General features: G+C 41.1%; 1 protein-coding gene across 9 annotated transcripts in view; it reads left to right on the forward strand.

Moving 5' to 3' along the window:
- The window catches only part of LPIN1 (lipin 1), a 108,442-nt gene that overhangs the window by 50,254 nt on the left and 31,765 nt on the right, over positions 1-26,423 (forward strand). For 8 of the 9 annotated variants that reach the window (XM_054021981.1, XM_054021973.1, XM_054021975.1 and 5 more), the window contains 5 exons: positions 10,051-10,251; positions 15,106-15,201; positions 17,074-17,408; positions 18,821-18,940; positions 20,238-20,345. In XM_054021981.1, the coding sequence (XP_053877956.1) occupies positions 10,051-10,251; positions 15,106-15,201; positions 17,074-17,408; positions 18,821-18,940; positions 20,238-20,345 (860 nt within the window). The remainder of the gene's footprint in view (positions 1-10,050; positions 10,252-15,105; positions 15,202-17,073; positions 17,409-18,820; positions 18,941-20,237; positions 20,346-26,423) is intronic. The other variant, XM_054021979.1, reaches the window with a different exon arrangement.

Here is a 26,423-nt window from a genome sequence, read left to right on the forward strand (position 1 = left end):
GTGCCTTGGAAGGTCTGAACTGCCTGGAGCACCAGCCTTTTCTCTTAATTCCGGGTCTGGTTTTAGTAACAATTTAAGTGAAAATAATAATTTTGGTGAATAAATGATATAGCTTACTTTCCTCTGGCTAAATTTTGTTTTCAGGGTCATCTGGGTATTTAATTTTAAATTGGCTTGCTGGAACCATCAATGCTAGGTTTTAGAAAGTGCCCCACCAGATCCCCAAAAGGCTAGGATGAGAAATCGTCTTTCCCTGCTTGTCTCAGTCAAAAATGAGAGGAAAGGAGAGAGCTGGGTTTCTCTCTTTAGTTGTTTATTCTCCGCAAAGTGTACCCTACTCCCCTATAGGTAGCTGTGAACTGAGCAGGAAGCTAGGAGTTAGGAGATGTGGAGTCTGTTCCCAACTCTGCTACTGACTAACTGTGTGACTTTGGGCAAGTCACTTCACCCCCTGTGCTTCACTTTTACCATATGTATTTACCTGCCTTTGAGATCTACTGAAGAAACATGCTACATTAGTGTCACTAGACTACATTCCAGCTTTATCTGAGAGGGGAAGAGGAAAGGGGGATAACCAGGCCAGGCATAGATTTAAGGTTACAGTGAAAGCTGGGTAGAGGGTAGTGGAATTTTATGTGTAAAACTGAACTTTATTTTTGTTTTGTATTGTTTTCTTTCTGTAACAACTAGCAGTTGTTTTGAGCGATAGACCCTCTTTGTCTTTTAAGAAGAGGGATTTAAACTTTCATTATGTACTTTAATATAAGGTTTTAGATGAACGTCATTATATTCACCCTCATATTTAGACTGTGCTTCAGTGAGAAGAATTTGTGTTGTGTTTTGAAGAAATGCTATATTTTGTGCGAATTATATTTTTACTACAAGACAAGAGTGTGCTTCACTACTATGTAGTAGCCTGTCTAATAATACTTGGATAACCAAGATGATGTTTTCACCACCGGTATGTGATAAATCTTAACTATTATGCTTTGGAGTCGATTTTCTCTTTCCTATGTAAACTCATTGGCCTACCAACAAACCCCTTAACCTCCAGTTTGTTCTGTTTTTTGTTGTTGTTTGTTTGCTTGTTTTCACTACCATGGCAGAAAATATGTATCAGCAACTTTTAAGTAGCTATACATAAGGATTTGTCATTGTCAACATTTCAATTGTAAAGTCAGATGGAAATTTCTGCTTGCTTTAAAACTGGCATAAATTCCTGGAGTGAATTTAAAAATGAAAATCAAATAAAAAAAATTATTTGACAGTCTCAAGGGTAAGGTTGCGAAAAATAAGAGCAATGGAACACTAATGGATTTCTGATGCTCTTAGATCTCTAATAGCTTTGTTTTAAACTGAAATCTTCATGTTATTAGCCCAGGATGTGGACTACATGCCAATGTCTGCTTTCTTGACTCATGTGAGTACCCCATTCACTTCAGTGTGACATTGGGTTATCAGGAAGATGAACAGGATTTGATCGTAGGCTCTTTTTCATACATCATATGTGTATGCCATGTAGGTATGTGTGTGTATATGCACACACACAAAATGATGATCAGAAGAGCTCAAAATATAATAAGGGTTTGATTTGAAACTCTTGAAATCCAGAAAATATACAATCAAAGACTAAGAGACAAATCTCGCTTTGTATTATTATAAACCATACAACTTAATTGAAAGAAAGGGACACTAGGCCACAGAGAGGTCTCAGCTCAGAGTTGAATATGCCTTGAATCACTGGACCACATTCTGCATTGACTTACCTACTTAAAACTCCTTGACTTCAGTGGAATAGCCTGCGGCAGCACCAGAATATAGCCTGCTGTATTTTCTCCAATTATTTTAAAAGTTTCTACATCTCATTTACCAATTTGTACTTTGCTGTCTATCGGTTTCATTTATTTTGACCCCATCGGTAAAGTATTGAGCACCTCAGAATCTTTACTGTATTTATCCTCACAACAGCCCGATGAGAAAGGGAAATATCCACATTGATCCTCATTTTACAGATAGGAAACTGAGCCACAGAGAGACTAAAGTGCCTAAGGCCACTGTGGTAAAGGAGGCAGTTGAACCTGGGTCGCTCGACTCCCAGGCTAACATGCTAACCACTGACTATCCTTCCTGCCTTTGCACATGAGGATTTATCACTAGCAAACTTCCGCTCTCCAGTCTGATTGAGCTCGCGTTTTTGGTTTAAAGTGCTTTTATAAACATCTAAACACAGTATTGCATTTTTATATAATATCAACATTTTCAAACTGAAGGACTTCTTGGGCTTTTGGAATGACAGATGTTGAAAGTGATGGTAACTCCATACAAGCTAAACGGCATTTTTTACAAGGATTTATTGCAGCCGTTCTCAAACTTCATTGCATCGTGACTCTTTTCTGACAACAAAAATTACTACATGACCCCAGGAGGAGGGACCGGAGACTGAGCCCTCCAGGGTGGCGGGGCCAAAGCTGAAGCCCAAGGGCTTCTGCCCTGGGCTGGTGGCCTGTAACCTTAGCCCTGGGTGGTGGGGCTTGGGCTTCAGACTTGCTGTGGTCCTTGGCCAACACCAGCCTTGGCAACCCCATTAAAATGGGGCTGCAACCCACTTTTGGGTCTTGACCCACAGTTTGTGTAAGATAAAGAAAAACAAGTATTTGAACAAAAACATTCTTGTTTGATATGTGTTTGTGTAACACCAACAGACCCTGGTTGTTGGCAGGTAGGCTTGACCCTGGGACCTCTGGAGATTAGTGTATGAGCCTCTACTCCATGAACTAAAGGCCAATAGGTTGTTTGCTAAGCCTGTAGAGCAGACTCAATAATCTTTTTGTCTCTCGCTAAGTGGTCTCAGTGCCACTAGATGGGTCAGAACACCACACTCAGAAGGTGTGTGGGTTCAAACATGGAAATACAGAAGTGAACTGGGAACTTTATTTACTAGGGTTGAACTGCAGAATATTTCTGATATTTTAAAAATAATGGTAGGGCCTAATACATTAACAGAGGGCAGGCTACTAGGCACCTGGTAGACAAACACAACAGAAATGTGTGGGTGTGGTAGGGGCATGTTTCAGCAACTAGGAAGCTGGTGGGCCTGATTTTTCTCCTAGGCTGCTGCCCCTGGACCATGCTGGGGAGGCCTTTGGTTTTGGCTTTGGCTACTAGGTATGTGATTAAAATATGATATAATTAAGCCATATCCCAGGCTTTCTTGTTGCTTTTCTTGCTTAATCTGATTTACAGAATAGTCTAAAGCAAACTTTTTATCTGTCATGCTGGCAATGAGATATGAATTTTTAAATGCCAGGCATACCATACTTGGAGCTTATAAGGTCATATCATCATGGCCTACATAGACTATTTCTGAATAGGTGAGTGAGTGATCCATGACTTCAAACAGGTGGAGTTTCCTCCTTATTCTTCACTTGGGTGGGTGGCAGCAGGATTTTTCCTCTTCTTCCTTATGGTGATACCAGGAAGTTTACTTCAGTCCCCGCCCCCAAATGAGCATATCACTTGTCATCTATGGAAGCCAAAGCTGTTTGCTTAGGGAAACCTGTGTATCTGCACTGGTATTCAACCTACCCCAACTCTCCACAGCTTTTTTGCCACTGGTTTCTCTGTCATTTGCTGCCCTCCTCACCCAGGAATAGCCCTGTAGGAGTTTTTCACATCACAGAGGGTGAAAGCAGGTCAGTTAATACTGACACTATCAACATGATTGCTCTGCTGAAGACCCAGTTTATTGGCGGGAGACAGTGCTGTGGAGAGCAGATCTGTATCTAGCTGTGCACTGTGGACCCTGACTCCTGTGGAGCAATCACAGAGACCCTGTGTCAGAGAAAGGGGGAATGGGGGTGTGAAGGTGGCCCAGCATATTGGACAGCCCTATCCAGATCCACACTGCCTTTGTGTCCCCTCCACCACTATGGGCAGAGGGAACAATATGCCTCATGATGATCAAGAGTTTAAAAATTAACACACTTGGGAGGAGCTTCAAATACATGTGACCATCCACTTCTTCATCAAGCTCTCATCCCTCTCTTTCCTTATGAAAGAACCTTGGGGCATTTCTAAGATTGTATGCTTAACAGTTATGGTCCTATCACCATAATATATGAACATTTTCACAATCTTCAATGCACTGTATTTATTCTCATAACACCCCTATGAAAGAGGAAGTGCTATCACCCCCATTTTACAGATGGGGAAACTGAGACACAGACTAAATGACTTGGCAGCAGTCATGTAGGAAGCCTGTGGCAGATCAGGGTCTTAAATCCATATCTCCCAAGTCCTACGCTGGTGCCCTAACTATTGGGCCATCCTTTCTTTCTTCAGGAAAGGTTGGATCTAGGCTTCTGGTTTGGTTTTATCTTAGAGCTAAGCCCAAGGAATGAACTGTGAGTCTGGATATTGAATCTGCTCAACAGCTCAAGAGTGGGTGTTCACCACTGGGTACCTGGGTTGGACCTATCTCTAGTGCTCAACAAATATAAAGGACAAGATTTTCAAAAGTGACTTGTGATTTTGGGTGCCTTCGTTTTTGGATCCTCTACTTGAGATGCCTGAAAGACAGCCCGATAGTTAGAAAGTGTTAGCTTTTTCGAAGTGCCATGAGTTGATCACCCCAAAATCACTAGTTTCTTCTGAAAATCTTGGACATAGGTTTTAGGTTTTGTATTTCAATGACAAAGAGTGGTACATCCAATTTTTGAAAATTACAGCAATGACTTTTCATGAGATACTTCAATCTAATAAATCAGTAGTTATTGTGGTTCATGTTCAGACATGTAGCATTAATCTCAATTTTGTAAATAGCCATCCAAAGAATTTTCATCTGAAGTATATTCTTCCCTTCAGCATGCTTTTAGCATAAGTCTTTCAAAATGTACAATCTTATAAGGCTTTTTTCTTGGCAAAGAATAAGCCTTAGAAGAATGCCATAAAGTACTGTAAAAAGAGCTAGTGTTTAATAATGCAAACAGCATTGAACTCTTAGACTCCAGAAAAAAAAATAATAGGATACCGGCAATTAGAACTCATTTTACAAGTTTTAAAATGATACATTGTGGGCAAAACTCTCCATCCATTTACATTAGTGTGAATAATGACTAACTCATGGAGTCTGGAGGGGCTATAATGTGGTTTTAGGATGTAACAGTTACTCTTCCTGGTTTTACATCCTTGCAACGGAGACCTTAGATCCTTAGCTGGAATTGTCACAGCTCCAGGACTTCAATGGAACTATGATGAACCAGCTGAGGATCTGTCCTCAGGTTTTGGCCACAGCAGGGGAAGAGAACCTTATCTTGAGGTGCATATAAAAGGTTTGCTTGAGTATATTTGGGGGTACAAGGGAGATGCCTGGGCATCCCTTAAGTAGGAAGTAAATGGACAGCAGACTTGCTTCATGAAAAAGTGGTCTCAACTAGAGTTAGCTGAAAACAGTGAAAAGAACTTTGGGTGAGATAAGCTTCTTTAGAGAGGAGGTTAACCTGTTAGCTAAGTTTAGTCTCTAGAAAGCATGTTATGATTTTGTTATTATATGTAACCATTTGTTTCTAATATTCTTATTCACTATTACTTGAATCTCTGTTTTTCGATAATAAACTTATCCTTGTGTTCACTATAAATATAGCTAAGTGCTTTGGTGTTAAGTAAATGACTGGTCCTGAGTTGACTCTTACAAGCAGGCCTGGTAATTCTGAGTGTTCAGTAGATAAGGGGCTGGACACTACAGGGAACGCCCACAGGGCTTGGTGTGTGCCTATCACTACCTGTACAGAGAGAGTGAGGTCTGTGGAGGCCTGGAAGGTAGTGCTTGTGCTGCCAGAGGTTATTGGTTTCAGGGAGCTGATCCACAGCCAGCATAGACAAAACTACTTTGCGCTAAGTGCAGGTGGTGGTAAGAGCCTCAGAACCCTGGGTAGCCCTGGGGAGTGGCACAATGTTACCAAAGTTGTTATTGCATGGGATTTTCAGAAAGCACCAAGTGACTTAGGAGCACAAGTCCTATTGAAAGTTAATGGGACTTATATTCCTAAGTGATTTATGTGCTTTTGAAAATCCCATCCATTATTTGATAGCACCCAAAGGTGTGCTAGGCCCCCTTACAAAAGGAACAGAAGTCCTGCTCAAAAGACTTTACAATCTAAATTTTGATGTGACCTAATGAGTGAGGGTGAAGAACAGTAAGGTGGGGAATTGGGATGACAGGAAGGGTACAGGAACATGATTAAAAAAGCTAACTCAGTTAAAAGTATGTGGACGTTATGGTGGTGCCTTTTAAAGATTTTTTTATTTTATAGGTATATTTTATATATAAACAGAGAATAAAGGTGCAAGACAGTAAACTTAGTTATTGTGGGAGAAGTGAACTTTTAGAAGAGATTTAAATGAGTAGGTGGTGGTAGCTTACATAGATCAGCCTGGTGTAGGTTAGTAAAATATTTAATATGACAGCTAATCATTTGTTTTTGACCTATTCATCTACCAGAAAAAGTGTCTTCACTGCGAGCCCAGTTTTGCAATGCAAAATGCTGAATGTGTTTTACAGTCAAAGTGAGATGAGGATGCTCAGCAGCTCTCAGAATTAGGCTCATGTGTCTTCAGGCTGAAAATATCAGGTAGTGGGAAAAGTTGGCTAAGTGCTTTTATTTTCATTGTAGCTACATGTTGTTGTCCCAAGGTACAGATCTGCCTGTACATTCTAATTCAGTACAAAGAACAAAACAATAGCAATTGGGAAATTCTAACAGAAGCAGTGTAGATAGTCAGCATAATTTCTCTTTGATTTTTTTTTTAATGAGCTTGGAGCGGAATAGCTTTATATTTTCCCTGTAGCAACAATATTTTCATATGGTATGGCATCCACTACCAAACAGAGAAATATTATGTCTTTGTACATTGTGTTCTTGTGGAGGTCAGAGGGCCACTAAATTCAGTGTAAGGAACACTAAAGGTTGTAGCCCCTGAGCTGAAGTTGTTTATTCTTGGAACTGCAGCCTGGATAGTGAATAAAAGACTTCTTGGAGCAACTGGAGTAAAACACGTTGCCAAGCCCATGTGCAGCCTCCTTGGGAATTGAGGAATGTTTCCTGGAATGCTGACATTCTCTGGAACTGACCCTGGACCCAGAATATAAACTCTCAGACCTCTGTAGGCACTGAACAATTTAAGCTTTGGTTGTATTGCTCTTTAAAAATTAAATGTGGTTGGGAATCTCAGTCAGAATTCTGAATTACTTCATGCTGTAAATAGCCTTGTGCCCCTTTCATGCCCTGAAAGTACAACCACTAAAGCATTTTTTAGAAGTTTGAAGCAATCCCAAAATTTTTCCATAGTTTTCATCAGCTCTATCAGATCCAGTTTGCCTGGACTTCATTTTGGAATGAATGAGGATGTATGAAAATACACATAAAGATGGAATAGGATTTCTTTATGGTCAGTGAATGTTGGACATTAAACAAATGAACAAAGCACCAGAGGCAAAGGCATTATTGAGATGTTAAAGTCATCTGAGCTGTAGCAGAGCGGTGCAAACTGCACCTTGACTCTCTGCACTCTCAGAGGGCTTCATTCTGAGGATAGGCAGTATTGCTGTGATTTCTGCTGGGTGAGAGTAACTTTAAAATCCTCTCATGGCTGCTTGGGAGTCCCACTGGAGTAAGCTGCTGAGGGGATGCACTGAATCAGCACATCCCCGATCCTCTTCCCTGGCTGGCATCATTGGGACTATGCTGGCCTCTCAAGTTCCCTCTCACGTGAGGAGAGTTTGTGGCTTCTTTGCAACCACTCACCTACTAGACAGACAGTCTGTTGTTGCAGGACTCTGCCAGGTCCTATGGCAGTATCAGGCATAGACTGGGGCGAATCAGGGACACTATGTGCTGGGCCCAAGTGTAACAATCTTTAAATTTGTTTGAGCTGAAAATAAAATCTGTTTCTTACTAGATCTTAGTTTAAAAAAAAATTGCCAAGTAGAAACAACGGTAATATTTCGAAAGCAGCAGTCTGTGCCCAGAGCTCTAGCTGCACTAGGATACTGCTGCCTCTTAAATGTGCATTCAGCCAGATGCATGTGTAATTAAAGAGCCCATAGAGGGAGAGTGGTTTGACCCCCTTTCTTGATAGAAGATTTTACTCCTATGCACCAGTTAGTGAATATTTCTTATTAAAATTAGTTAATCGGGAACATATTTTCTAAATACAATATGTTCCCTGAATTTAGCAGAATAAATAATGAACAGGAGACATTTCATATTCATGAAGATTAGTGAGCTCCATGAATATGATTGTATACCTCTTTCAGCTAACTCAAAGCTCCATTGGTCATTCCAGCATCCATTGGCACACCATGTGGATTTGTGCTCCTCTCTGAAAATTTTCACACCATGAACCAATTACTTAATTACAAACATCCATATATTAATTATATTACATTATTGCTCAAGTTCCCCAAACTTCCCATTATAAGATCCTGTTTTCAGTTGCTTATAACTTTGCCAGACTTTAACCTTTTGAGACAAGCTTTTCCATGCTTGAAATCAGCCTCTGGGTGAAGTCTTATGGAAAATTTCAGATGAACCACTTCAGCCATTTCCAAGAATGAAGTTAGTGAAAAATACACTGTTTTGGCCATGTTAAAAAACACTGACAACCTCTCCTTTGAAAAGCTGTAGTACGCCTGTTCTTTGGAACAGAGACTTGAAATTTGGCAGGGTGGTGACCTTTTTGTTAGGGATTTGCCTTTTGCTGTCCCTGTGAAATCCACCCACATTTGACCAAGTTATAATCCTTTGAAAAATCTCAATTTGCACATGCTGTGTGAGGAGCTCTCTGATGACCTGACAATCAAAAAGGAATCATACAAAAAGTGGAGACACTGACAGATTGCTAAGGATGAGTATAAAAAATAGCACAAGCATGCAGGGACGCAATTAGAAAGGCGAAGGCACAAAATATGTTTTACCTAGCAAGGGCAATAAAGGACAATAAAAAGAGGTTCTATAAATATATTAGATGGAAGAGGAAGGAAAGTGTAGGTCTATTATTTAATGGGGAAAGAGAGCAAATAACAGATGATGCAGAGAAGGCTGAGATGTTAAATGCCCTTTTTGCTTCAGTCATGGCTAGAAAGGTTAATTGTGACCAGATGCTTAAGACAATTAATATTAACAACAAGGGGGGAGATTCTTGGGCCAGAATAGGGAAAAAACAGGTTAATGAATATTTAGATAAGTTAGATGTAAGGCTTTTGACACAGTCCCACATGATGCTCTCATAAGCAAACTAGGGAAATACTGTGTAGATGAAAATACCTTAAAGTGGGTGCATAACAGGCTGGGGCCCCCTTTCATTATGATATAACATTTAATTCATATTTCAAAGTCAGAAGGGACCTTGTGATCATCTAGTCTGATCTCCTGTATAATGCAGGGCAAAGAATGTCCCCAAAATAATTGCCAGAGCAGATCTTTTAGAAAAATATCCAATTAGTATGTGATCATGAATTTTTTTGGCAGGAAAAGTCTTATGAAGTTTCTCTTTCTCCTTTTGAACTGGAGTGGGAGATTTGCTGTTGACTGAAACGTGGTGGGAGAATTGGACCAGTGGAGGGGCAATGCACTTGCCCAATCCAACTACACAGGCCAGGCATACTCAATATTGAAAACAAAAGAAAGTGATGTAGTGGAGGAGGGATATGAAACAAAAAAGCTTGTCGATTTAGATACAGTTGGAGCATTATTTGGGAGTTGCAGAGTCTCAAGGTCTGACTGTGGTTTAGAATCCAACTGCTCTCTGGAGTTTTGGAAGTAGTTATCACTCTGAGTTGAGCGCTGCACTTCATTTTGCCTTCTAGTGTCTGTTCAAAAGTACAGCCACTATAAATAAATTAGACTGGGTATTCCCATTCTGTGTGAAATCATTTCTTTTCTAACATGAAAAAAATCCATTGCTGGAATCTAACAGTTTCTGGATTGTTCAGAAGTCTTGACAATATCAGATTTTTTTGACTACATGTATCTTCTGTATGCTTCTTTCCAGGCACAAACCATGAATTACGTTGGGCAGTTAGCAGGCCAAGTATTTGTTACTGTAAAGGAGCTCTACAAGGGATTAAATCCTGCCACGCTATCTGGATGTATTGATATAATTGTTGTACGTCAGCCAGATGGAAATCTTCAATGTTCCCCTTTCCATGTGCGCTTTGGGAAAATGGGGGTTCTGCGTTCTAGAGAGAAAGTGGTAAGAAAACAGAAGTCTTGTTACTTTTCTTTTGTTTTCTCAGTGTGTGAACTCATTGCATGTAGATACAGAGTATGTTAACAACGTAGCAATCAAAGCTTTCATTAGAGGGTCTTTATAAAGAGCCTAAATTGTATTTTAAAGGTTCAGTTAAAATGGTTGATAATGCTTTTAATGCATAATGTGTAGACAGTTGATCATAATAACTACAAACCAAACTACAGTTAGGCAAATGTATTGACTGAAAATACAGTTTCCATGTCTACATTTAGACTTTTACTTGGAATTTCACAAGATACAACTATGGCTCATGTTATTTAACTTGATAATATTTATAGGATTGGGTTGGCATATTGACAAATATTTTAATTAAAGTACCTCAAGATTCCTCTCATTATAGCTAAACTTTAAAGTTTTGCAGTGGTTTCTGTTGAATAATGATAGATACATGCTCATGATGAAATACTTTCCATAATTGTTGCAAAATTCCTTTTCAATATGGCAAAAGGTTGACAGTAAAGACCTAGGTTAACATTAAGTTCTCATGGTTTTACACTAGGACCTTGTTGTTCATCATGTTTATTAATGACCTGGAAAAGAGGTGTGAATGGTGAGGTGGTAAAATTTGCAGATTGAATAACACACATAATTTTGCTAAGCTAGAGAAGGCTGTGAGGGACTTTAGAGGAACCTAACAAAGCTAGGAGAACTGGCAGACTCATGTCAAATGAAAGCTACTGGTGACAAATGCATAACACTGCTGTACAGCCAAAATGCTTCTGAAATAAATGTAGACAAACTTTACTAATTCTGGGTCACAGAGAACAAAAATGATGCTTAAAATTGTTGATTGGCTCTAGTTTTCAAGATATGCTATTGGGTCAGTATATACGACCCTTGACTTGGGAATGGCGGAGGATAAGTGAGTTATAAGGGAAGGGATCTCAATTTAAACCAGAAATGACTAAAATACATCTTTGACTGGATCTATGAATAAATCTGACTGGGTTTGGACAGTACTTGCTTTTTAGGCAAAACAATGAATGATGCAATCTGAAGCTGGTATTGCGTCATACATGATACGAATTGCATCATGTTATTCCTAGAAGTCATGGATGATGCAATCATAACGAAGCTTACATCACTCTGCTGAACAAATTGCCCTATATCAGCTCTAGAAATCATACAGTGTCGTGCTCTCTTATTTGTCAGTGTTTGATTTTGCAAAGGGACACATTTCTGTTTAGCCAAAGTGAGCAGAGATGCCTCGTACTTGTGTGAACAGTGCAGATAACTTCTGCTATGTTTGTGGTGAAGTGACTTTTGCATCACAAAAGCACAGTATAACCACTATGGTTAAGAAAGCCTATCACCTTTATTTTGGCTGTAAAATTGGAGATCAGGACAAGAGGTGGGCCCCGCACATATGCTGCAACACTTGTGCAACAAATCTTCGCCAGTGGTTGAACAGGAAAAGGAAATCTATGCCTTTTGCAGTGCCAATGATTTGGAGAGAGCCAACAGATCATACCAGCAATTGTTATTTCTGCATGGTGCCTCCAGTTGGGAAAGGTGTGTCAAAGAAGAAAAAGTGGACTGTGCATTATCCAAACATTTCATCAGCTATACGCCCAGTACCCCACTGAGAAGGACTGCCGGTTCCTGATGCACCAGAATCATTCTCACTTGAGTCAGATGAGGAAGAGGGGGAGGATGAAACTTCTGGTCCTGAACCATCAATGTCACAGGACCCACATTTTCTCCCATCCTCCTCCTCTGAACCACACCTCATAACTCAAGGTGAACTGAATGACCTTGTCAGGGATTTGGAACTACCCAAGAGTAAGGCAGAGCTGTTGGGCTCCAGACTACAGTAGTGGAATCTCCTGGCAGGTGATGTTAGGGTTTTCATGTTCCATGACCGTCAAAAGGATCTTGTCCCATTCTTCTTCATGGAAGGTGATCTTATAGCCTGCAACAACATTGATGGTAGCCCTCAACATCGTTCACGATCCAGATGAGTGGAGACTGTTCATTGATTCATCGAAGATGAGTCTTAAAGCTGTTTTACTGCATAATGGCAATGTTTTGCCATCAATTCCAGTTGGTCATGCAGTCCATATGAAGGAAACCTATGACAACATGAAACAACTTTTGAGGTGCATAAACTATGCCCAACATCAGTAGCAGCTTTGTGGTGATTTGAAGGTTGTTGCTCTCTTGCTTGGTCTGCAGACTGGATACACAAAGTACTGCTGTTTTCTCTGCGAATGGGATAGTTGTGCAAGAGATTCCCACTACATCAAGAAAGATTGGCCACTCCGACAGTCATTGGAGCCTGGGAGGAAAAGTGTTCAGCATCCACCACTTGTTGAATCAAGGAAGATTTTGTTACCACCCTTACACATCAAGCTGGGTCTGATGAAGAACTTTGTCAAGGCCATTGACAAAACACAAGCAGCTTTCAAGTACCTCTGTGGAAAATTTCCAAGGTTAAGTGAAGCTAAGATAAAGGAAGGTGTCTTTGTTGGTCCTCAGATTCGTGAACTTCTTCGAGATGATGCATTTGACCATGCACTGCGTGGCAAGGAAAAGACAGCATGGAAAGCCTTCCAGTTAGTGGCAATAAATTTTCTCGGAAAGAAGAAGGCAGACAACTACAGGTTGTTGGTGGGAAAACCTCCTCAAGGCATACAAAAGCCTTGGTTGCAACATGTCACTAAAGATACATTTTTTACACTCTCATCTAGATTTTTTTCCACCGAATTGCGGAGCAGTGAGCGACGAGCACGGCGAGCGATTTCACCAGGACATTGCAACAATGGAGAAACGCTATCAGGGCAAATGGAGTCCATCAATGCTTGCAGACTATTGCTGGACAGTGACAAGAGATGCTCCTTTTAATGAATACAAGAGACAAGCCAAGAAGCGCCGAGTAGACACTGAATAGGACTAAACTATGTACATAATAGCTTTTTGCCTTTTGTTTCATAATAAATTTTATTTATATAACCCTTTTGCTGATTTTTAAAGTGTTACATAAACAGGACAGGTGAATATTATCATGTAAAGCAACCATAAACACATGAAAAGACCAAGGTTTACAATTTATGATTAAAACTCTACTATCTACACAATATACATAGACATAAAATGTAAAAACTTGAATATCTTAGAAACAGTAGCCAATCAGTTGTGTTAAGTGTCATATTTGAATTCAGCACATCAAAATACATAATAAATAGCACATTTTATCTCTGAAGCAGACGACTTCTCAAAAATTGTAGACCAGTGTAATTTGTACTACTTACAGTTAATTTAGAACCTAAAATGTGTGTAATCGCTCAGGAAACTGACCTGAGTGTCATTGTTGATAGCTGAGTGAAAACTGTTGCTCACTACTTTGAGTCAAAAAGGAAAAGTGGGTATAAAGAGTGGGTAGAAAATACTGGATAATGTCATTATATAAATCAGTTGGATGCCCTGGCCTGAAATACTGTGTTCAGTTATGGTCACCCTAATCTCAAAAATGATATAACAATTAGAATGGGTGACTGAAATGATTAGAGGCATAGAGATGCTTCCGGCATGGAGGAGAGATTGAAAAGATTGGGGCTATGACAATGATTAAACAACAATGAATGGTGTGAAGATGGCAAATCAGGTTTTCCTATGTCTCCTTTATCATAGTGCCAAGACAGGGGCATTTAATGAACTCGAAAGGCAATACATTTACAACTGATAAAAGGAAATTCAGACAAATTGTACATTGAGTGAAAATGTGATACTTTTGGTCAAAAAGTATCACGTTTATCACCGAGGTCAAGAGCTTAGTAGGATTTAAAATAGATTAGAAATTTATGTGGCTAATGCAACATTGTAGGGAAGCAAAGACTCACCAGAGCCGCCTGATGGTCATCCTGGGAATTAGCTCTTGTCCAGCCCATAGTGCCCTCTGCAGGCCAGTGTCTCGCCTGCCTTAGGGCCCAGTGTCCCTCCCGGATCCCGGTGCCTTTTATCTCAGGGTTCTGCCCTGCAGTACCCCCCACTCTGGGTCTCCCCTCCCAGGGGAATCCCCAAGCCTCTAAACCCACCTTGCCTCAGTGGCTACTGCCAGTCGTCATCTAGCCCCCTCTCACTGGGGCAAACTGCAGTCTGTAAACACCACTCATCATTGGCAAGGGGGTAGGACCTGCTGCCTTTGCCTATCCCCAGGCTGCCCCTCTGCAGCCCCCAGTACCTGTTTTGGCCTTTAACCAGGCCAACAGCTCCTCTGGCCTTTCCCCAGCCCTGTCCTGTCCTGTTGTTTCATGTCCCATTCCGTGAGTTCCCAGACAGCTAGGTCCTTCTCCCTTCAAAGCTGGAGAGAGACTGACTCAGTCCCTGGCTCACAGCCCTTTATAGGGCCAGCTGTGGTCTAATTGGGGCGTAGCCCCAGCTGTGGCTGCCTTCCCAATTAGCCTCGCCTTTCATAGGAGCAGGGTAACTGACCCATTACAAATATCTACAGTTATATTAGATAAAACACAGAATTTTTTTATATGGGATAAAAACAGTCATGATTGAGGGTGCAAGCCAACCATTAATTAACAGAAACAACGAGGACTCCTCGTTGTTTCTGCTGATACAGACTAACATGGCTACCACTCTGAAACCTGTCATTAACTAATAGAGGTTAGCAAGGTACTGCCCCAATAGGCAGCTTTCCCCATAATTATCTACTATAGGTTTCTTTCACCTTCCTCTGAAGCATCTGACCAATGTCAGGGACAGGATAGAGCAATAGATGGAACTGAAATGGCAGTTCCTCTGTTCCTAAGATTGCTTTATTTTTATTGTTTTTTTCCTCCCAAGGTTGACATAGAAATTAATGGAGAACCTGTAGATTTGCACATGAAACTAGGAGACAATGGAGAGGCATTTTTTGTACAGGAAATGGACAATGATCAGGTAACGTCTAAAGATGATTTTAATTTGTCAACATTCTGGCGCATACACTGTGGCAGCGATTTTGAATTTAGGGCTTTTGTTTAAAAATATACCTCGATCCAGTATATGTTTAACTGGGTCATTCAGATAGTTGCTGTGCATTTTTTCTCATAGAGGAGTTTGGTACTGGATTAAATTAGCATTTCAGGTTTGACAGCTTGGCAAAGCCCATTGTCAAAGTAATAAGTAAGGCCCAAATGTGCATGTGTGTATGTGCATGTGCGCACAGGCACAAAAATATGCACACTTTAGCACACTCCAAATATCCGCAGATACATTGCCTAATGCACACTTGTGTCCTTTTAAACATGTGGTCTTAAAGTGTTCATGTTACTCATTAAAAAGGTCTGATTCTGCACCCATTACTCACACTGGATTCTACTTAAACTAGAACTCCTGTTGTAAGACTCTGTGATTAACTGCTATGCACTTTAAATGAGAGCCTCACTAATGTTGATGACACTTCCCACAAGGTAGAGAAGGGGAAACCTTTTAAGGGTATTTGCTTTAGGTGTATGCGACAATTGTTTTGATTCTCCAGCATGAGACACATTTTTAAACCCCGATGTACCAGTTTAGTCCCATTTACTTCAGTTATGAGTTGCATCCATGAACAATCTTTCTCCCCACGTCTTTACATGTAAAGATGTTAGATGGTAGCAATCATTTCCAGATAAACAAGATTGCTAGGAAACTTTCCACATGTATTTTAGATGGGGGGGTGTATATTATTTAGTGTATATTACCACATAAACAGAATCTTTGGGAAAGTTCTGGTCTCCCTGAAATCTTGACACTGTGTGATACAAGTCATACCTGTCACTGATGCAGAGGTTACTAGCCCCCTACTGTTTCCTGAGAGCAGTGTGATCTGCATGCAGATCATGGGGGCATGACCAGGACATAAGTTATGAATCTTCACTTAAGAAATAGTGGTTCCATCACATAATAAGCATTGAATTCTGCCCTGGGATGTGCCCAGTGCCTGCAAAGCTCCCATTCAACTGGAGCCTAAGCAATCATCTAATATATGTTCGAGTTGCCTTGTGTGAAAAGCGAAAGGAACAATTGTGTTACAAGGCAGAACCCTAACTGAATGTGGAAGTGAATGTGCCTTCCAGGGTGCAGCATATGCTCCGCTGTGTACCTGGGTAGTTCCGTGAGCCTTTTGTTGGGTGGGTGTGGCTCTGCCTCCTCCCTTCCTGTCCTCCTTTGGCCCTGCAGGGAGACTACAGCTTGTTGGGGCACCCGGGAGAAGCAGTCTCTGTGTTCAGGGAGTGTAGGGACAGTCGTGCCTCTGGGTGGGACAGTGTGTGGAGGTTCTCAGGCCTCTCCTTGCATCCATGCTGGGGCCTGGCACAGTCTAGCCCAGTGTCTACATTCTGATGTGTTAACATTTGAGATGAGCCTGAGCCACAAGCTTTGGGTATGGATCCAGAGCAGAGTCTGCGGAGGTTTGGATCTAGGATTCTGGTTCAGGCCCATTAGAGAGACAGAGGGTGCTGAGCTATTAAGATGGATCAGACTTACCCCAAAATTCTATGTTGTTTGGTTCTTCTGATTCTGGCCTATATCTAGCATCAACTGGCTAGAGACATGGGCCAGTATTAGCTATACAGAAGAACCCCTTAGTGCAGGTATCCTCCCTTGCTTCCTCTAGGAGCTGCCACCCTGAATCCGTTTCCCCCCAGCTTGGAGCCTAGGGAGCACACATGGGGAAGGGGCACTCTGGGCCTGAGTTGTTTTGATAGTCAGTTGGGTTAATGGACAGAGACCATTCTGCTCAGATGCTAGACCTAATATACCCCCTGGTTTTGATTTCTTTGTCTTCAGGAGGTAATTCCTTACCACCTTGCTACCTCCCCCATTCTATCAGAGGGAGCTGCTCTGATGGAATCACAGCTGAAGAGGAACTTGATGGACAGGGTGAGGAACTTGGACTCCACTGGATCCTCACAGGTATCAATCCCCGGGCTTGCTTCCCAGTCTGCTATAGAAAGCTCCTCGATTTGTGTCTCTGTGAAGAAAAGAAGGAAGAGGAGGAGGAAATCTACCCATAAACTTGACAGTTTAAAAAGAGAAGTCAATGGAGACACATCAGAAGATGAAGAAATGTTTTCTATACAGATTAGTTCAGAGGAAGAGAATGAGCCCGTGGACAATATGAGGTATCATCATTTATAATGCAGATCTAATGCCAGATTGAAAGGATTAAATGTTTCTTGCATGTATTACGCAGAGAGGGGACTCAGTGTTTTTCTGGGTGTGTGTGTAAAAATGTCCTTCTAAATTAATAACCAAACCCTGAAAACTAGTTATGAAATCCGAGAGACTTTTGGTCTGAAACCAACATGGAGAAAACCCCTTTTTAGTTTGGCTATTACTCCCTGGTAATGTATAGGTACAGGAATCTAATAGATACCCAGGATCAGAGCCTTAGCTAGTGTAAATTAGCATTCCTCCATTGATTTCAGTGGACCTACACTGATATACACCAGCAGAGAATTTGACCTATACTGTATCTTGTGTCCATACAGTGGATAAAACATTCTGATGATTAATCTACAATATCCAGATCCACTAATTACTGGAGCTATCATTGTGCAAACCCCATAGATCCTGAAGTTACAAGCATGGAGAGCCAACTGCTCTGTGGGTCCTCTCTTGGTCCCCTTTGTTCAGCTCTGCAGTTGGCTCTCCCTTGTTTTCCTCTCCCTACCTGTGTTTCAGAGCAACAGTAGCTCATGGATGCATTTCTGCTTTGAAATCTGGCAGAATAGGAGGGAAGCTTGTGATGTACAGTGATTACTGCTTCGGATTTATCACCTCCTACTGTACGCACGTCCCACCCCCCATACATCTACTCTGAACCAGAAAAGCTCCATCTCCACAGTCTGTGTACAGAAGGGATGTTGAGGATTCAGAGGGTGAGAGTAGCATGTAGCAGAGTCATTGCTTCCCCCTTCCATTGCCCCCATCCACTTCTTCAGATTTCAGCTTCCCTCCAGCAGCACACGTGGCTGAGGAGCATCTGGCCCTGAGAATGAGTTTTAACCTAGGAAACTGACAGCAAAGTGACCAGGAGAATGATATCTGTGGAACTATAGGGTGTGAGTCAGATTATGGTTTTCTCCCACAATTTGAATTTATACCAACATCTGGGTGTCTTCTTACTAGAACAGGGATTGGCAACCTTTGGCATGCAGCCGGTTTGTTTACCTGCCGCGTCTGCAGGTTCAGCCGATCGTGGCTCCCACTGGCCACGGTTTGCCGCTCCAGGCCAATCGGGGTGGCGGGAAGCGTCGTCCAGCACTATCCTCGGCCCGCGCCGCTTCCCCCAGTCCCCATTGGCCTGGAGCGGCGAACCGTGGCCAATGGAAACAGTGATCGGCCGAACCTGCGGACGCGGCAGGTAAACAAACTGGCCCGGCCCACCAGGGTGCTTACCCTGGCAAGCCGCGTGTCAAAGATTGCCAATTCCTGTACTAGAACATGTCTGCATTATTCTGTCTATTAGCTGAGATATGAGGAAATTTAATATTCAAGCATTATTTTAACTTCCATTTTTTTTTATGCTCAGGATATCTGTTACGGATGAGTTTAGTGAAGAAGTATCTGAAATAAATGCTTCTGCAATCAGTATGCTTTCGCAGTCTGCACCATACACCCGTTCAGATGGAGAGTGGTCACCCCTTCAGAGGTACAGTATATAGAAGTATAATATATAGTTTTTTTTAAACAATCTCTCCTTCCTCACTTAGTCCTACTTGCTGCCTTCTCAAGTCTTGTTGAGTGAAGCATTGTCACTATACTAGATGAATACCTTCTACAGTTGAATATGCAGTATTGTTGTAACCATGTCAGTCCCAGGATATTAGAGAGACAAGGTGGGTGAGATAATATATTTTATTGAACCAACTTCTGTTAGTGAGAGAGACAAGCTTTTGAGCAATACACAGCTCTTCTTCAGGTCTGGGAAAGGTACTCCCAATGTCACATTTTCATTTATCTATGATGCTGGGAGAACCTTTCCCAGACCTGAAGAAGAGCTCGGTGGGACTTGAAAGCTTGTCTCTGTCACCAATAGAAGTTGGTCCAATAAAAGAGATTGCCTCACCCACCTTGTCTCTACATTTGAGTTCTGACAGTATGCAACAGCGTTAGGGCAACTCTACTCTCACTTCAAATGTGGACTATGCTGTGTTTGAACCCTATAATATTTGTTGCCTTAATGTGGTCACATGCCCAGTGCTGATCTTTGAAGTTGGGAATCGTGCTGCCCTAAACCAAAAATTAATTTGTCCAGAAACAATGATCTAATCCTGAAGCAATTACTCACATGTATAGTAACACTGATGGAACTTGAATCCATGCTACACAGAAAGACTTTATGAATTTAGTCATGAGTCTATTTTTTTTTACTTTTTTTTTACCTACCAAGAACTTGCAAGATTGCGCCCTAATATGTAAAAAACCAAGATTCTTTATGATTCAAGAAAATAAGCTTCCTTTGTCTATTTCAAAAACCTATTTCTTTAGTTACAAAGGTGACTATAACATGGAATGTTCATTATAGATAATAAACACATATACATACAGCATACTATATACTTATATTCCTTATGCATTTCTTGTTTAATACTCTTTGTGTACACACAGTGTGGGTGTGCATACATTAGAATCAGTGTGTCAATTTGGATTGCATTTCTTCCTCCTGAGGAACAGCCTCAAAGCTGTTCAATTGACGTCAGACAAGTCCTCTTTCCGCATGTCGCAGTGGGGTTCCAATGAAGTCTATTTCTTGGTGACTTGGTAGCTAGTTTGAACTGTATGCTACCTTTGTGCTTCTTTATTGCAATGCTTAGATTTTGAAAACTTGAGATGTACAGTCCTGTTTTCAAATGACCTTTGAGTGCCTGAAGAGCTTGTGTTAATGAGCACCTATTTTGAATAATGACATCCAGTTTTTCTCTCTTCCAATGTATCGTGCTATCCAGTAAACCTATAGATTGCACAGGGCCATCCTCTCATCTCACTGTTCCAGCAGATGGAGGCCTATCTAGTTCTTGTCCTCATCAATCCTCTCACTTCCCTGCTACAGACAGGTAGAGGAGTTATTCTCCCTCTCTTGGGATGTGTGATTAATCCTTTAACGCATTAACAGTATGCGAATTTTGCCTAACTTACAAAGCTGCTTATTACTAACCTAGACACTTGGGAGGAAAATGCAAGATAGCAGAATTTCCTTTACTTACCTCCTACCTGGACTTTGAATGTAGGTAAGTTGCACAGAGAAGCCCTGAATTGCACTATGATGGGTAATATAACATCAGTATAATGAGAAAAAGGATTAGAAAAATGGAAAAAAGACCAAGAAAACATCCAAGGACAAATGATCCAGCTCCTCGGCTGGTGTTAATTGCTGTAGTTCTATTGAAGTTAATACAGACGTTTCCTTTTGGGCTTTCTGTAGTTTAATTAAAAAAAAAAGTCATTTTCATTTCACAGAAAACGGGGCCTTCCTGCAGAGTTTGCTTTCCCTCTATGGTAACACAGTATTTTTTAAATGAAAAATCTAAAACCCCTCACAAGATGATGCTTAGTCAGACAAGAGAGGGGGTGGCCTGGGTGAGGGAGTCTTTTTCTCTTGTCCTCCTATCTTCATTCTTTGGGTGGGGGATAGAAGCTTTTCTGTACTCGGAATGTAGGAGAGAGAGCATCTATAGAGAGGAAGGACGGTCCAGTGCGTAGGGCAATAGCATAGGACTTAGGAGACCTAGATTGAAGTCCCTACTGTGCTACGTCCTTCTTATGTAACTATGGGCAAGTCACTTATCCTCTCTGTACCACCATTCCTCATCAGCATTTAAATAACAGCTGATGAAGATATGGTAGTAGGCTGTCTTTCCCACACTTGAAGGTTTCCGCTGAGATGCCATCTTTCCCAGGAGCCTTGCCACTTGATAGCAAATCAATGGCCTTGCTTAGTTCTTCTACAGTGGGCTCCACATCTAGCTCTGGCATGACCTGTAGAGTTGGTATTTGGTCCAGTGATTCGTTGGTGATGTTTCTTTCTTGTGTGTATACCTCTGACTTCACAAAAGTCATCTTAGTGTGCCTACAACAGCTGGTGAATCGTGTCTACCCTGAATCACGGTGCGGATTCTGGGCTGGAAGATCAACTATAGACTTGATATTTTCTCTGAGTCAACTCCAAGAAAAGTGCATAGAGCAAAACTGACCACTGTATATGGCCTTTGTGGACCTAACCAAAGCATTCGACACAGTCAGCAGAGCAGGTCTGTTTGTAATACTAGAAAAGATAGGATGCCCACCAACCCTGCTATGTCTTATATGTTCATTCCACAACAACATGATAGCAACTGGCCAGTTTGATGGATCCACTTTGGACAGCTTTGAGATGAAAAGCAGAGTGAAGCAAAGATGTGTTCTTGCCCCTACACTCTTTGGAATCTTCTTCTCAGTACTTTTGAACTGCGTGTTTAAGTACATGAAAGATGGAGTGTATCTCCACAGAAGATCGGATGGGAAACTCTTCAATCTATCATGACTTAACTCAAAGACCAAAGTCAAAAAGGTGCTAATCAGGGGACTTCTATTCGCTGATGCTGCTGCCCACATAGCCCATGATGAAGATCTACTACAGGAACTCATGGACCACCTTTCAAGTGCTTGTCAGGCATTTACTCTCACATCAGCATTAAGAAAACTGTTGTATTAGGACAGAATGCTCCACAAGAGCCTTCAATTACCTTAAATGCAAACCAGCTATAAGTAGTCCAAAAGTCCAGCTATTTAGGTTCTACAGTGACCACCAACCTCTCACTGGATGAAGAACTAAATGTTCGCATTGGAAAGACTGCCATCACCTTTAGCAGACTAATTAAAAGAGCATGGAACAACTCAAAGCTTACCATCAAGACCAAAATGCTAGTGTATCAAGCCTGCACCCTAAGCACTCTCATGTATGGTGGGGAAACATGGACAACTTATGCTCATCAGGAGAAAAGATTAAACAGTTTCCATCTATGCTGTTTACGCCACATACTCAACACCAAATGGCAGGATAAAGTCACCAACACAGAGGTTCTTCAAAGGACAAATTTACCAAGTGTGACAGCCCTGCACAAGCAAAGATGACTGCGCTGGCTGGGCCATCTGAGTAGGTTGGAAGACGGACGCATACCCAAGGGCATGCTATACGGGGAGTTATCAGAGCGAACAAGGACAACAGGACGTCCCAAGCTTCACTATAAAGACACATGCAAGCGAGATATAAAGGAATTTGGAATTGATCCTGACCAATGGGAAATCTTGGCAAGTGATCATAACAAGTGGCACCATCGTTTCCATCAGGGTATCAAACTCCGTGACAGAAGCTGGTTCCTACAGCTTGAAGAGAAAAGAGCCCATAAGAAGCCAGCAGCTCCCAATACATTTGCAATAACTGCCAAAGATCATGCAAATCTTGGATTGGATGATTCAGTCACATGAGACATTGCAAACCATCTATGTCATAGACGGCAATTCCCACCGTCTCTTGCAGACGAAAGGATGCTGACATGACAGTGATTAAAGTAAGGTTTCCATTCCTTATTGTATAACATCAACAGAATGCTGGATATGGTTCAGTCATGGTTTAACCTGTAATAACTAATTGAAGACAATGGAATTTCACAAGTCTCACCAAGGGCGTAATTGGAAAACAGTGGGGTTGCACAGTGATAACAGGACCTAATTCAGCCTATGGAACCTTTATTACAGATGTTGATTTGAGAGAAGGAAAGAACTTATTTGGATCTCAGATCTCAGGCAGTCTTTGCCGGGTTGGTGGTGAAAAAGATGGAAGCTCTCAATGCCGTTTTACCATGTCATTTTTCCAAGCACAACACCACTTTAAATAATCAAAAACACCTCCCTCCTGTGCTCAAATGCATCTTTTCTATGTCAGCGAGAAACAGAGTGATAAAGAGAACATCAGTTCCTTTTAGCATTTGATCAGGCAGCTAGTGTGCTGTGAATGCTGCTTATTCCCCTGTACACAGCCGTCACACTGTTCCCTTGTGGTCTCTCCATCTGTTTGTCGTATCCCCCTGTCTCTTATCTAAAGCTTAGATTGTAAGTGCTTCAGCCTGAGACTCTATTATGATATCTGTTAGCACAGCACCTAGCATGATGGGGTCCTGCCTTCACGGCACTTCTGCAGTGCACATAACAAATGTCAAAGATAATAATAATTTCACTAGTGTTTATTGTATGCCAGAGGAATTTCCCACTTTTGCTATACTGCCTGACCTGTTGGAGCACATCACCGTGCTGTGATGGTAAGTGGACTATTTTGACAACTCTCAGTCTTATCCAAATATTTACTGCTTTAATGAAGTTCAGATCATGCTATATAGTTCCCTTTGTAAAAAATACTGTGCTCTTTCAGGCGTAGATTCTGTAATAGTTTTTTCTGGCTAAATTCAGTCTGTTTTGTGGGATTATAATTTATCCCCCCATAGTCTTCAACATCATTCTCTAATCTCCCCACCTCTCCCACTGAGATCTCACCCTTCCATTTATTTATTTCCCTTCTGACGTATACCTCCTAGCCTTGACGTTCATGTCATGATCACTATTTTTTAAAACATGGCCAGGATTCCTTTGGGAGCCATTAATGTTCTTGAGGCTACTGACCGATGCAAGACTTGCCTTCCTCAGGAGTTTAGTACATTACCTGAAGAATATTCCCAACCCCTTTCAAGAGAGAGAGCAAGAAATTAGAAGTGGGAAACGAACCTAGAAGGTCTCCTACATGGCAGGACACAATCACTAGATTACCAGTCTTACATGGTCTTTGTCTTGAATATGTCCAGCTCATCCCTGATTGAAGCATTCAAAACTCTGTCATTGCTCTGGCACTTAATTTGTCCCAATTCAGTAAAAAACAAAACAAAAATCTTTGAAGACAATATGCAATGTGATCATGAGCTTTGTTAGTCTTTTATCAAAATTGATTGTGACAGCAGCTATGTGCAGTGAACACTGTCTTAAGTAGCCACAACATGGCAAAAATATACAACATGAGGTGTGAAGGCAGAAGTATACACATATGAGCTCATAAACATAGTTAGTGTCTTCATTAATAAACCAGGGGTCACTTCAGAGAGGTCTTGGTCAGTGGTAGGAGCGGTTTGACATTATAAAGGGAACATGGTGTGTAAAGAAAAAAGTCCTTGAGTTTGTCATTGTAAGCCCAGGGGAAGTGCTGAGGTAGGAGGATTTCCACATCACAGATCAGGGTATTTAAATTCCTGGTGATTTTTCATATAATTCTGCCAGGCTCAATCCCTATCCATGTGGGGAGGAGTTCTCTCTTCAATTGAGTAACCTCATGGCCCAAAAAAGACTATGCACGTCCATGGAAGAGGAAATCCTTTCCAAGCAGAGCAGTGGTAGTATGCTGCAAAGAGACAGTGCATTTGCATTATATGCTTACGTTCTTTCTCAGTCTTGGAGTCTCATAAAGTCTTTTCTTTTTTTTTATGGTTCTAAAGGCACAGTGTGTTGCAGAGCTGTGCTATGTAGCTTTTTGCTTCCCAGTGCCCTTGTGCAATGGAATCATGGTAGATTTGGGACTTCTGTGGACAGAAAGAGGTCCGAGGCTTTCACTCTAAGGGAGTGACAGCTCACCTCAGAATGCTAAGAACACCAACCCCAGCTTGCGATTTGTAGATGGCATGGGAAACTAACCTCTGCATAATGTTCCAACCAATCTAAGTAGTAGGAATGCTTTAACATCTATTTTTGTGTGCAAATAATGCAATATTTCTGGTGCATGTTTACATTTCTGATTTGATATTACAGCACTTAATTTAAGAGGCCCAGACATTCCAAACATTCTAATTATAATTCTTGTGCACTTTTTAAAGTCATATTAGTGTTTGTGTGTTAATCTACAAGGGAAGCTCTATAGAAAAGAATTTTGGAATGTGGACATCTTTTGCCATCTAAAATTTTAAGTTTTCTTATATCTAAATTGCATTTAAGCAAAGCCAGACATTTACAAAATGAAATACTGAATATATATGCACTTCATTGTGCTCGTGTGAAATGCCTAGTAGATACAATATGCGTTCTTGTTTTTTTTTTTGGGGGGGGGGGGGGGAATAAGGGTGGATTAGTAGGATTGCTGGGTTCAAGTCCTAACTCACCTACTGATATACTGTGTTCCCTTGGGTAAGTCACTTAGGGACAGATTTTCAAAGGTAGTTAGGTGCCTAAAGATGCAGATACACACCTGGGCCTTGATCAATGGAAGCTAGGAGCCTAAATACCTTTGTGGATGTGGGCCCTAGTGGAATTTTCAAAAGTGCATAGATGCATAACTCCCATGAAAATCCCACTAGATGCCTGTTTGCATCTTTAGGCATGTAAATATCTTTAAAAATCATAATCTCCCCATCTGTAAAATGATGAGATTGTGATGAGCATTGATTAATGATTGTAAAGAGCTTGGAAATCAATAGGAAAAAGTTTTCTACAGCAAGGACCCTTGCAAATGTGCTGATTTTCTTAAATAACTAATTACTTGTAGCTGGAGGAGCTGAGCATTTGCCATGTTTAAGGTATTTCCTATAGCAAGCACAGGAAACTACAAGGGCAAAATACAGATAATTAGGTAACTGTGTCTATTTATCAGAGGGAAAATTGTCAAGTTTTAAGATCTGCCATTTTGCTAGTGCAAAGTAATTGTTATCTGAGAACAGACAGACTAACAAAGCTCAATCTATTTAATTAATCTAAGAAAAGGTTAAGAAATGACTTAGTCATGACAAATTCAGATTAGAATTAAAAAGCACATTTTTAATAGTGAGGGTAATTAACTGTGGGAACAGCTTTTCCAGGGATATAGTAGATTCTTTAACTCAAGATTGGATTTGTATTTAAAATATATGCTCTAGCTCAGCCAGAAGTTATAGGCTTGATGCAGGAATTTGGGATGAAATTTGAGAGTCTTGTGCTATGCAGGAGGTCAGAGTAGATGATCAGAGTCATCCCTTCTGGCTTTACAGTCTATGAACCATCACTCATTAGTGGCTGATTTGACCATTTGTACTATTGACTACTGATTTTATTGCATTAAACGAAGATGACTGGTGATGCCACAGACTAGT

This window comes from Malaclemys terrapin, chromosome 3, assembly GCF_027887155.1.
Source record: "Malaclemys terrapin pileata isolate rMalTer1 chromosome 3, rMalTer1.hap1, whole genome shotgun sequence".
In the NCBI taxonomy this organism is placed as follows: Eukaryota; Metazoa; Chordata; order Testudines; family Emydidae; genus Malaclemys; species Malaclemys terrapin.